This window comes from Pezoporus flaviventris, unplaced genomic scaffold (genome assembly GCF_033815535.1).
Source record: "Pezoporus flaviventris isolate CSIRO_AGI_PZ_B2104156 unplaced genomic scaffold, CSIRO_AGI_Pfla_v1 ptg000029l, whole genome shotgun sequence".
NCBI classification, from domain to species: Eukaryota; Metazoa; Chordata; class Aves; order Psittaciformes; family Psittacidae; genus Pezoporus; species Pezoporus flaviventris.
In genome coordinates, this window is record NW_026892577.1 from 4,575,974 (window position 1) to 4,590,192 (window position 14,219).

General features: G+C 38.3%; 1 protein-coding gene across 1 annotated transcript in view; it reads right to left on the bottom strand.

The window, feature by feature from the left end:
• Positions 1 to 14,219, bottom strand: part of ATRNL1 (attractin like 1) — a 507,305-nt gene that overhangs the window by 364,986 nt on the left and 128,100 nt on the right. The window contains exons 18-19 of the mRNA XM_061458665.1: positions 12,893 to 13,111; positions 8,458 to 8,595 (exon numbers count right to left, since the gene is read on the bottom strand). Of these exons, the coding sequence (XP_061314649.1) occupies positions 8,458 to 8,595; positions 12,893 to 13,111 (357 nt within the window). The remainder of the gene's footprint in view (positions 1 to 8,457; positions 8,596 to 12,892; positions 13,112 to 14,219) is intronic.

A 14,219-nucleotide genomic window follows, 5' to 3' on the forward strand; every position in this document is an offset into this window, starting at 1 on the left:
TCCTTCTGCAGGTAACAGAGGAGCCGACAAGGAGAGGTGCCATGCTTGACCTCGTGCTCACCAACAGGGAAGGGCTCGTTGGAAATGTGACGCTCCAGGGCAGCCTTGGATGCAGCAATCATGAGATGGTCGAATTTGAGATCCTCAGGACAGTGAGAAGAGCGGGCAGCAAGCTCACTGCCCTGGACTTCAAGGGAGCAGACTTTGGCCTCTTCAGGAGCCTGCTTAGGAAGGTTCCATGGGATATGAGGGCAGGGGGCCCAGGACTGTTGGTTGATATTCAAGGATCACCTGCTACAGGCTCAGGAGTGTTGCATCCCAACCAGAAGGAAGTGCAGCAGGAGGGCCAGGAGACCTCCTTGGATGGATAAGGAGCTGCTGAGGAAAATTCAAAGGAAAAAAAGAGGCTTATAAAAGGAGGAGACAAGGACAGGTGTCCTGGGAAGAGTACAGGGATGTTGTCCGGGAAGCTAGGGACCAGGTTAGGAAAGACAAGGCCCAGTTAGAATTAAACTTGGCTAGGGATATTAAGGACAACAGGAAGGGATTCTACAGGTACATAGCAAATAAAAAACAGACTAGGGAGAATGTAGGCCCCCTCAGAAAGCTCTCAGGAGAACTGGCTACACAAGATTTGGAGAGGGCTGAGGTTCTGAATGACTTCTTTGCCTCGGTCTTCACTGGCAAAGGCTCTGACCAAACCACGCAAGCCTTGGAAGGCAGATGCAGGGACTGTGAGAATGAAGACCTTGCACCCACTGTAGGAGAGGAACTGCTTCAAGACCATCTTAAGAACCTGAATGTACACAAGTCCATGAGACCTGATTAAATCCATCCGTGGGTCCTGAAGGAGCTGGCAAATGAAGTCGTTAAGCCACTAGCCATCACATTTGAAAAATCATGGCAGTCAGGTGAAGTTCCTGATGACTGGAAAAAGGGAAATATAACCCCCATTTTCAAGAAGGGGAAAATGGATGACCGAGGGAATTACAGACCAGTCAGTCTCACCTCTGTGCCTGGCAAAATCTTGGAGCAGATTCTCCTGGATGGCATGCTAAGACACATGAAAAATCAACAAGGTGCTTGGTGACAGCCAGCATGGCTTCACTAAGGGGAAATCCTGCCCGATCAGGTGGCCTTCTACGATGGGGCTACAGAACTGATGGACAGGGGTAGAGCAGTTGATGTCATCTACCTGGACTTGTGCAAAGCGTTCGACACTGTCCCACACGACATCCTTGTCTCTAAACTGGAGAGACATCAATTTGATGGATGGGCCACTCGATGGATAAAGAACTGGCTGGATGGCTGCACACAAAGAGTTGTGGTCAATGGCTCAAGGTCCGACTGGAGACCAGTAACGAGTGGTCGCCCTCAGGGATCGGGGTTGGGACCGCTCTTGTTCAACATCTTCGTCGCTGACATGGACAGTGGGATTGAGTGCGCCCTCAGCAAGTTTGCCGATGACACCGAGCTGTGTGCTTCGGTTGATACCCTGGAGGGAAGGAATGCCATCCAGAGGGACACTGACACACTTGTGAGGTGGGCTGATGCCAACCTCATGAAGTTTAACCATACCAAGTGCAAGGTCCTACACCTGGGTCGGAGCAATCCCAGGCACAGCTACAGGTTGGGCAGAGAAGAGATTCAGAGCAGCCCTGCGGAGAAGGACTTGGGGGTGTTGGTCGATGAGAAAATGAACATGAGCCGGCTTCAGTGTGCACTTGCAGCCCAGAAAGCCAACCGTATCCTGGGCTGCATCAAAAGGAGCGTGACCAGCAGGTCCAAGGAGGTGATCCTGCCCCTCTACTCTGCTCTCGGGAAACCTCACCTGGAGTATTGTGTGCAGTTCTGGTGTCCTCAACATAAAAAGGACATGGAACTGTTGGAACAAGTCCAGAGGAGGCCACGAGGATGATCAGGGGACTGGAGCACCTCCTGTATGAAGACAGGCTGAGAAAGTTGGGGCTGTTCAGCCTGGAGAAGAGAAGGCTGCGTGGAGACCTCATAGCAGCCTTCCAGTATCTGAAGGGGGCCTATAGGGATGCTGGGGAGGGACTCTTCATTAGGGACTGTAGTGACAGGACAAGGGGTAACGGGTTAAAACTTAAACAGGGGAAGTTTAGATTGGATATGAGGAAATTCTTTCCTGTGAGGGTGGTGAGGCACTGGAATGGGTTGCCAAGGGAAGCTGTGAATGCTCCATCCCTGGCAGTGTTCAAGGCCAGGTTGGACAAAGCCTTGGGTGATATGGTATAGTGCAAGGTGTCCCTGCCCATGGCAGGGGGGTTGGAACTGGATGATCTAAAAGTCCTTTCCAACCCTAACTATTCTATGACTCTATGATTCTGTGATTCTTCCTCAGATGCAAATGAGAATGACAGCTTTGCAAAAAACATTAGGAACAGCAAGCAGGGTTCAGAGAGAAGATGACAAGAAGAAGAAAACCTGAAGCAGGAAGAGAAACTAGGAGACATTTCAGAAAAGACACCTATCTATATCAAAGAGCAGAATCTAAACAGACCAGGGGGGGAAGGAAAAAAAGAGACTCTACTAAGACCTAGTGTATTGTGTGGAGTCTGATTCAGCTGGGACAAAGGAAGAAGTTGTTAGATTGGAAAGAAAACTGGGAAAGACAGCCACCTACCCTGAAATTCTGTGGCAGCAAAAGGTGGATCTGCTTCTAACTGTTTTTCTTTAGTTCACCTTCCCTAGTTTTCCACAATCTTGTTCTTGTTGATGTTCATGTTCTAATAAATCAGACTACAGATTACTTCAAAGTAATTTAGGGTTTTCTTAGATATGCTGCCTACAAAAATGTGCCCACTCTAACACACATGTGCTCCTTGCAAATAAAACTGCTTTGTTCCAAATATCTAACACACTGATTGCCCTTTGGGCTCTAGAGGAACAAGGCTCTGATCTTGATGGTGCCCATGGCAGCTTTTAACAGTGTTTCGTTTGGAAAGACAGGGACAGAAGGAAATCAATATGCCTATCTTCTTTTAATCTTTAGGCACTTACTGTAGCTCTATGTAAGCTGGATGGCTAATGCATAAATGCTAAAGCTCATGTGGAAGGAATTCAGGGAGTAGTATGTGCCTATGTACACACACAGATATATAGATATAGGCAAAACATTCAGAGTTACACAACGTGCAAAAAAAGCAGACACTGCAAAAGGCAACGCTCTGACAGAGGCAGAAGCTTTAGCAGAATAGCAGAAAAACTCAGATTTATTGTGTCCTTCAAGGTCTGTGTACTGGAGGAACAAAAAGAAGGTACCCAGACCCCTCACCTGGCTGCATCAGATGCTGCTGACTTGATGCACACATATTATATGTATACTCACTAGAAATTTGTTCACTTTGGCCAATAATTTGAAGATCTGGTGAAAAATTCAATGTTTCCACTAAACAATAACTACAGATTTTCAAACAGAATGATTACAAATCAAACGTAACGGGAAGCTGTTGCCTTTAGTATTGTTAGTGTCCACCTGTGTTATAGCAGAGAAAGGGACAGATCTATAAAGGCAATAGAAATGCTACAGATTTGCTTAAAGCACTTCACCCACACAGCCTAGTTGGGAGGAGGTTTTTACAGCATGGTCACTGTCTTAAATGCTGTTATCTTTTAAGCCTGCTTAGAAAGCTAATGGTGCAAGCTGAAACATGTTCTTGCTGGTGCCGGTATTCGGAGTTTACTTTAAAAGCAACAGCACTGGTAGTACAATTATAGGAAAACTGAACACTGTCTGGGATAGTCTCACTTTATGAAAAAAATGGCAAGACGGCAAAGTGCTTACGTTATCTTATTGCTGAGTGTATTACACATTCACAGTGTGTCTTAAGTGACTGTACAGAATTCTCACAGCATCTCATGCATTCTAAGAGCTCCTGTTAAAAATACCATGCATAAAAAAATGATCAGAGAGAAGTAGCTAATTTGAGCATTGACAGCTAAGTAGATGATTAATAAGTTTGAAAATAATCCTAAAAAATGTTGCCAAGATGACACAAAAGTATTCCAAGCAATCTCCCATGCTGTTTTCTCCTGTTACTTTATGCTGCAGTCTGCAGTGCACATATAACACTATTTTTACTAGAATACCATAAAAACATTGCGTATTTCCCAGTCATGAAGTACATGGCAGAATGAGACCTTGAAGAATATAGAACGTCAAGAGAAACCACCAAGACAGCAAGCCAGTATCTGTTCCCATCCACAAAGCTGTTTTATTTTCAAAAATCCATCAATATTTAATGATGGATTTTCTGTTACTGAATTTTTGTATTCATGCTTTCAAAACTGTACCCCAAAAGGGACGTGAGCAGAATAACAAAACAAAACAAAAAGGAAATACCCACAAGCAACATCAAAGTGACTGGATTATCTGCCCTACAACTGTTCAGCATCTCAGTCTACAAGGCTTCCTATGTTTCCTACATCTGGACAACTTTACCTTGTTTTACAGAAGCAAACAAGCCTGAGCTGTGCACCTCTCACCTAAGACTTATCACAACACAGTGCGAGTGTGTCTTATTCTGTTAAATCACTAGAGGGTTTGAATCCTTAGATATTTCTGGCACAGACTGACAGCACTGCATTTAGCACTCCAAGGCTGCTCATGCACTTGCACTCAAAATCAATCAGAGAAAAGTTTGGTGGTGTTGTTCCACAACAAAACTGGAGCTTGGTGTGGAACACAAAACCTGTTCCTTGCTACAGCACTCTATTCCCTCATGTTCTCAATTCACCTCTGGCTTCCCTGATGTCTTCTTGCATATTGAGCCAACCCTTAAAAGGATGCTGTAATTTTAGGTGGTAACTTTGATGGTACTATCAGTATACACTTTGCCATACAGGGGCTTTAGCTTACAGCTCTGAAGCATGCACAAAGGGCCTGGACTTACTAAGTGGTGCACTGTGTATCACTTATTTCCAACAAAGAATGCGAATCTTTTTGTGTAACTAAACATATACAATAATATCATGTAAAAAAATATAATTTAGTTTTGTATTTTAGCTCCCTGTTTCAAGTCACAGGCATCATAACTACCTGAAACCATGTTTAATTAATATTAAGAACAGTAATATTAATTAGTATTAAGAACTGTAATAAATTGCAGTCACGTAACTTTAACAAAAGACTTTTGCAATTTATTACTGATTTTATTACAGAATGCAGCAATAAGTCAAATTAAGTAATTCAAACTAGATATGTGTAAATGAAACGTCATCAAGAATTGAAGGAGTGTATACATCTTCCCTGCAAGACACGTTAGGGTTACTTAACGTAAAGATCATGTATACACCAAGAATACAAACTAACTCATTACCTGTAGAGATACTTCAAGTGACAGAATTTAAATGAATAATTAGAATTAGGCATGCTTTTCTAAGGAAAAAAAAATTATTTCATCAGTTAATGGTAAGAAATATGATCATTGCCAAAATATTGCCCCTCAACAACCAACATGCCACACTTCTGACAGGGAAAATAAACTAGAGCATCAATCACAGAGTAAACCTGCTTTAGATGGAAAGCTATTTAACACCACAATAGCAAAAATGCTACAGATTCCAAAATAAGTAATATGTATGACTAAGAAACATTAAACACTCACAGTATGGTAAATATCCATGGTCATTTTGCTATACATAGATCATTTTCTTATATAATGGGAATATTTATCTTTACTCAAAGCATTCTTGATCTCAGACTCCCAATAATCCTCTGAAAATCAGGACTGGAGAAGAACACATGGAATTACTCAGTCCACTGCCCTTTTCTAAAGCCAGGAAGTTTGAAGATTTTAAGAATATAGTGTAGGTGACAAAGCAGATTTCACAGCACTTTTTAGGCAATCTATTTTATCATTTAGCTACTAGGAAGTTTTCCCTGTATTCCACCTTAGTATTTCTCATCCAATCCCATTACTTCCTTTCTCAACCAAAACAGGGATGTGGAGGGAAGGCACTTTATCATTCTCTTTTCAGCTTCCTTTCACGTATTTGAAGCCTGCTATTATGCCGCCATCTTTTCTTCGTCTTTCTTTTTAGGTCTGTCATATCTACTAAACCTGCATCATATCAGGATGCAAAGCGAGTCCTTACATTTGTGTTAAAGCTATTAAAATGTCAGCAATTATAGTAAGCGGAAATCCAGAAAAGTCAAATTTTTCATCCATTCTTTAATCACAACTATTCAACACCTTCTGAAATATGAATTATACTTTTTTCCTCTAAAAAACTGTTACTCATCCCACAGTAATTTGTAAATGTAACACTATGCTATACCACTATGAATGTATCAGTTATCTGATGACAGTTGTGAAGGCATCATTATCCCCTGAGTAGAACGAGGAATACACTTATATTTGTGCAGAGTTCCCATCCCTAGACAAAAGTCAGAAAAGAACTGACCACTCAGGTTGGACAGTCCGTTTCTTTCAGAGCTTTGAGTGACCTCCTAGAAGTATAAACAGGAAGGATTTAGGAAAGGATTAGAATTAGTGAAGGAATAGAAGTTTTCCAAGGACTGAAAGACTTGCTACGCATCTCTTTCCCCTTCCTTTCAAGATTATCAGGGATCTAAGGACCAACAAGGCTAATCCAGCCTAGAAAACAAAAGGAAGTTTTTCTTGCAAATCTTTTGAAACTATATCACCAACAGTCAAACTAAGTTGGGAGGTCAGATTTTACCTAGAAGTACATATATCACAACAGCAGAATACTTAAGTGTACTGCATGCTTTTGTCAGGACACTGGGAAAAAACATTCCTTGTCATATATCATGAGTACATTACAAAGTAATAATTCTTAGCTTTTCCCCCAGTGTGCACCACTTTGCTTTTCAACTGTAGAATTCAAGGACAACCTCTTTTTCCAGCTTCAACTGTTTACTAATTCATAACCACGTTACAGCCTTGTAACTGGAGTAACTTGTTATATGAACAATATTATAGTATTACAGATGTTGCTTAAGAGTTATAGTCATTATCCTCATCTTCCTTTAAAAAGCTCTCCATCTTGATCCCCAAAAAAAAATAACTCAAGAGCTCCAAGGAACAAAAATTCTGATATTGAAGGAAAATCTAACAGTACAAAATACCCAATTCATCAAAATGTCTTAAAGACTTAAACAGATTTATGGGCTCTATACTGCAAAATACAATATACCAATGCAGATAAAGCCTCAAAATAATTATCATCTTTATTTTTTAAAGCATTCTTTAGCCTAAATAGCTCCTGTTAAAATCCTGCCTTTCAATAAAATTATGCATTCTTACAGACTAGGGTTGAAAAAACAAGTCATAAAATTTATAATTTTACTGGTCCTATCAATTGATTTTAGCCATTACTGCACCATACATAATTCACTAAAGGTGATGGAATGCTTATTTGGTTGATAGCTAATGTATCCCTGAAGAAGAAAAGTTATATTAATACATCATTTTGCCATAAAGGTGATCTAGACAGCAAAAGAACATTTTGTCAACTTTAGGAAATAAGAGAACTATTAAGAATTATTTAAAGCATCATAAAGAGCCAGTGAAATGTGCAATTGTCAATAGGGGTAGACATTAATCTTTCCATTCCCTTGAACACACTTTCTACATATTGTGCCTGAGTTTACCAGATGTGCAGCTTTATGCATTGACTACTGCATCTTGAAGTGCTGAATAACAAGTGAAATGAATAAATATTCCTTGAGAAGCAAAGGTCTAGTTAAAGAAACATCAATAATAGAAAAGAAAAAGTCAAGAGAAAACTTTCTAGCACCCTCCTAGATTCAGTCTGAAGTACCTTTATAACTTTTCACATTTAACATCTCTCATTCCCCTATTATATTTAGCTATAAGGGAAGGGGTTACTGTCAGATTTAAAATCACTTTATTGCAATATACATAAACCATCTGGAGTACTGGACTTCATTCTCTCTCTCACTTCAAGGAGAATCCTCCAATGCAATGCAACAATTACAAAAACAGATGGATAGTTTAGGGTAGCTTACAATCCTCAGTGTACCAGGCCTTTCTGTTAGAACTATACAGATTTGTTGGTCTGTTAAAGGCATTGCTTTTACACTAACATTACACATTTATGCAAATCAGTGTTAGCAGACATTATGGTAGTGAACTTCATTTATAAGTACCTTCTCATTGCTTTTAATAGGATTGTCTACATGGAATTAAACTATGCCTCTTTGAAATATCAGGATTCAAGGTGTTGCTCCCACAAGAGTGTTTATTTTTGCTCCCTTCCCTAACTAGCAAAGCATCTTTAAATTACCACCTTGTTCTTAGAGTATCCAGACTAAAGAACAACTGCAAAATGAATAAACATTTAACCTTTAAAGAGAAGTTAATTTCACGTTACATTTAAGAAGTTAAATTCACATTACATAAAATGTCATTTTAATTACTCTTTTTTCCTCCCAGAACAACTCACCTGTACACTGTCCTCCATTTGTGGGATCCCCATAATATCCTGGCATGCATGTTTCACATTGTTTTCCTGTTGTTAAGTTTTTACATTGATCACAGACATTACTGTTGACGCAGGTGCTGTGGCCATTACACTGGCAGGCTAGAATATAACATTAAAAAAGCCATTTATAAATTGCTCTTGAAAACAAAGTCTTTCCTATGTTATTACAAAATTACAGTAGCTTATTTTGCTGACTAATGACCAGCATATATATTTGTGTTTTGACAGAGAATCACTTTAAAATGGCATTATGATAAGACAAGAATTCAGACCAAAGACCACCAAAGCTAACAGTTTAGTGACACGCGAGATTGAAGTGTGTGAGAAAGTCTTCTTTTGCCATTTTTGAGGGACTAAATCCAATCCTCATAGCTTTAAAATGCTGCCTGGTCACTCAATAAACCTTTTAAGTGGCAGTAAGACACCGAGACAAAATTAAAACCTCCACACCTATATGCAATCAACTGTGAAGCATTTGACAGGCAACTGTAGTGGAGAACATGAACAACTCACACTCAACCTTACATCTACTGGGGACAGAGAACTTACAAGATTAACTAAAGATAGTCTAATTTTTAACAGTTCTAACCCTCACATTAGCTTTAGCACACTATAGGGTTTTAAGGACATGAGGACCACATCATACAGCTCCAGTCTCTCCTCGCTGCAGTTGACTTTGGTTAAAAGTAAAAAAGAACTGGACTCCTGTTGACATTCGTTTTTTATACCTGACCTTAGAAGCATAAAACTGCTTTTTGTCAAACACCACCGCACCTGCACTCCAGTGCTCAGAATTTTGGAGAAACTCAGAAAAACTACTGACCACTATTGCAGCAAAATCACAACATGAATTCTACCAGTCATCGATTCTGCTGCCAAACTCGGCTGAACAACTAAGAGGTTTTGAAGGATGACCTCTCCTTAGAGTGGGACCCCAGAGCTCCTAGTGCTCAGTAGATTAGCCATCTGTCAATTACAGCAGCTTGTCAAATGTCAGACCATGTCAAACCTTTCAATCCCTTACTGGCGAAGGATGTTTAACACTCAGGAGAGGACAGCTATATCTCAGCAAGATCATAAGGGTATTTTTTTAATTTGGATTTCTAATCTAAACGTCCCAGTGACTGGTGTCTTGGCTACAGAAAAAAAAAAAAAAGATATTGTCACTGCATGATTTAAATGGGTTTTGACCTGTTTTAGAATTTAGTAACTTATATATTTATAGCCATTGCCAGGCTATAAATAAAACTCATGAACCATTACACCTCCCAAGTTTACAATCTCTTCCTTTTTCTCCAGTTATGCCTATAGAACCTTGTAAACAAGTATCAAACATTTCTATACTACTTGAAAGTTTTCTACCTTGACTAAATCTTTTTAGAAACTACAAGTTACATTCTTCCTCTGAATACCGGATTTTTAGACAACTCTGTGGTGCGCTCCTCCAGCAGTTCACCATTGTGTGGTTTGTTGCCTTTCTCAGAAAAAGCTATACCAAAAGACCGTGAATTGCAGCTCCATTTTGGGTTTTGTTCATGTCTTACACATAAAATTTATGTGTAATATTAAAGGAAATGTTAAAAAAAAAATGCAGCCCAATAAACCAAGAGAAAAAGGAGATAGTGCATTAAATAGGTGTTCTATTAGAGTAAGATGATAACATACGGAATGGATTATAATACAGGGAAACTGTTTCCTTCTGATAATACAACTATTGGCTCATTGATTTATACATTATCTATGCTCCCTAATGGTTTACTTTGCATTCCTGAATTTTTGTGTTATTTAAAGGATAGCAATCATAATTAATCAATTTTCTTATTGTGGATTCTAGTTTGCTGCTAGTCATATTATACTACCTGTTCATATATGATAGCTCTTAATTCTTACACTTTGTTAAGGCAAAGTAAATGGAAAAGTTCTTAAAACTGATTCAAAAATAGATATAATAAGAACCAAAGCTATCTATGATTGCCACAGCACACCAAAAGTGGTAGTATGTATCTGCTGGTTTTCCTAAAAATATGTATCTCATTGAGAAAAATTAAAAGCCAGACTAATTGCACAGTTCAACAATTTCCTATGATACAGACAAGTGCAATCAAACTGGAAACATCACTATTAAATAATTAAAATAGTAATTAAAATAATGAGACACTGTAATGATCATTTGAATGAGAACTACGATTTCAATTTTTAGAGATAATTTTTTGCTTTAAGTGATTTTAATGTACATCAGTAGCAGCAACAGTTATTTTCCTCAGGCATACAAATGTGATTTAGCTGAATCTTCAAGTGAGGCTGCTCAGGATATAAACGATTTTATGTCTAATTTGCTTTTGACCTCTCAGTTGAAATGGCTGGTGATGCTGAAAATTGTTGATAATTCTAGCTTTAAGAAAATATTTAATACTAGGAAAATATATAAAATGTGTGCCTGCATTAAACTCTGGATTTAGTGTAAAGATGCTTCATCTAGTTTTAAACTAACTAGCTATAATCAGTTCACAATTCTTTTCAGAGAAATTTAGACTTTAAAGACAAACTTGGGCTACCTGATATTACCTTTAAAGATTCGAACAGAGAATGATAATGAACTTAAAACACTTATAACCAACACAACTGCCCAAAGGCACTATAAAGAACATGGATACAAAATACAAGGAAAACTAAGTACATACATGAACGAACAACTGTTCATCACTGTGACAGAATAATCTTTAAGCTACATGCTATAAGCTATTTATCTTTACTTTCATTGAAACTAAAAACTGTTCCATAAGCTTATATAGCCTTTGTATCAATTCTATCTTATTTCAAGAACATCAAATGAGTGCTGTGGTAAGAATAATAAACTTTGTAAATACAATCCATTACAGACAGTATTTTAAGAAAATGTAAAGCTTAAGTAAAAGCCTACAGCCTATACCAATCAAATTTAATTTGTCTCTTAAATTCAAAACTTCAGAGAATGCTTGGTTAGAACATAGAATGATTACAGAACTTTATCCATAAAGAATAAATATTAAACCAATAAGAGGGTAAAATCTGCTAACTCAAACATTTTAGACAACCAATATATGACCCATCACAATTTCACCGATGGTAGATACTGTGTATTGCAGTGAAAGTCTAATAATTGCACTTACTAAAAATAAAAGCATAGCTGTATTCTAACAGAGTAAGTAATGAAGTTCCCATACAATGTAATGTATGGAAATGCATTCCTATTTCCAGGAATTTGCTAGAGGCTTCTGGGTTCAGGAAATCGTATTAGATAGTCAGGAGTGTTTCAGTTTGAACTTAAGACCATTTACATTTGGCTTTACATTTCCTTCATTATTCTAAAACTTTACAAAATATCTACTCTCCATGTCTGCATCAAAAAAAGAAAGTTACCAAAATAAAAATTTCTTCAGAGATTCTGCTTTCTAAATAATGCAGTGATACACACAGTTATATATAAATATATATACATTAGTACACATACATCAGAGCAAACATTGCTGCACGTACCCACAAGAGTTCTGATCCTAGAGAAGCTCCAGCTCCCAAATTTATCAGCAGTAGGAACATTTGCTGGAAAAATGCCTTTAGCACAATTACATCATTTATTCTAAAAAAAAAGTTTCTAAACGGTATTATTTATTGTAAATTACCACTGCAGGTCTGTCAAACTCCCCAGTGGGCTTTTCATTTGCCTGCACTACTATGCTGCTGCTTCTCACGGCGCTTTCAGGATTTGAACTGTACCAGCTCAGCTTCCACCCTCTTCAAGCACCTGACATCTTGCTTTCTTTTGCAATGCTTAAAAATACTATAATCATATCAGTGTGGCTTAAATTTAGATTCTCTTTAAGATGATAAAAGCATACATCCTATTTACACCAAATGTGAAAGAGATGGACTGAGAGGCACAGCTCAGACTTGCAGCATCCTGTTCTCACAGTCAGCTGGACTTTCGTGTGAGCACCAGGGATGCAGGAAGTTCACACCTCCTGGCATCATCAGTTACCTAATTTCTTCACAGCTGAGCTTTCCTGTGATGGATACAGAAGCCAGAAGAAAGCAAGAGCCAGAGCAAATTCATATTGTTAGATTTGAAAAAGTAAAACAACGGGATGTGTGGAAACCTCTTTACAAAAAAAAAAAAAAAAAGGCAGTTTTAATTAAAATATTTTCATGAAATTTCACATGCGACTCTGCAGGACAGGAAGCACATTTGTGTTCAGTAAACAAGAGGCTAAAAACTCCATACTTAGGAAATATTCTGGAAATACAAATTCCTCATGCAAATGTTATCTGTATTACTCAAAATAATTATGTTAATTTGGGATACTTAAACAGAGAAGCATTTCTTATTTCATACAAAAGGAGGAATGGACGCAGGCCTTACCTGGACACTGGATAAAAGACCACTCATAGTTTTTCTCTTTTGGACAGAGACTAGCATCAAGCACCATTTCATTAGAGTGCGTGCCAACTGCCTTCATTGGGCCTCGTGATGATCCTTCCAAACATTGCCCTTTTCCAGTGTTACTGGGATCGTTACACCATCCGCACCCAGGCTGTTCCAAACACTGTCCACACGTCCTCAGTCCAGAGCAGTTTTGAGCTGCATTACATGGAATATAATATTAATGCAAGAGGGAGTTTTGGTTTGTTGCTTTTTTTCTAAATGAGACGCTGGGATTTTACAACCCCAATTTTACATTTCTATTTCCTTCTGCATATTAAACATTTCAGTAACAGTAGTAAGAGTATCTACATTTTCTTTAAAAGCTGTACTTCTTCAAAGATCATAAAGTGCACCACAATGTAACAACAAAGATTTCAAATCAGCAAAAATAATGAGACAGGCAAATCCCATGATAAAAATATACATTATATGCTTCGTATTAATATATATCATGTTATGCATATATTACGGATTTTCCCGATGCAAGCAACCATTCCCACAGGAAAACTAGAAATCAGGCAATATCAATAATACAAATAAGAGTGATAATAATAATCAAAAAATTGTTATAGTTTATAGAATCACAGACTGGTTTGGGTTGGAAAGGACCTTAAGATCACCAAGTTCCAACCCCTGACATGGCCAGGGATGCCTCACACTAAACCATGTCACCCAAGGCTCTGTCCAACCTGGCCTTGAACACCGCCAGGGGTGCAGCATTTACCACTTCTTTGGACAACCTGTGCCAGTGCCTCGCCACCTTCACAGTCAAGAACTTCTTCCTTATATCTAACCCAAACTTACCGTGTTTCGGTTTAAACCCATAATTCAAACTATAATTTTTTGGTGGCACAAAGTATCCTGGGATCACACCTGAGAATTCATCTACAAATACAACCCAATTTTCTTACACAGAACTTCTGAAATGAGCTAACATAGTACACATCTTCCCAAAACTTAAGGATCTTAAGCTACAAGTCATAATTCCATCCTATTTAATTGAACTATATCTTCAGAGTCTCATCTGTTAGGAATAAATCAGCATTTTAATTTGCATACTAAAAATCAAGTCTCTCCCTAGACACTATGTTTAAATTATTTAATTTTTCATGAAACGGTCTGCCTCATATTTTAAGCCTGTTTAGAATCAAAACAACTACGCCGAAGTTACTGCTATTTCTTATTAACAAAAAATTAACAATTTAGTACCTTCAGGAACACCATTGGTGTTCTCAAGTTCATTTGAGCTCTTTCTGCTACATCT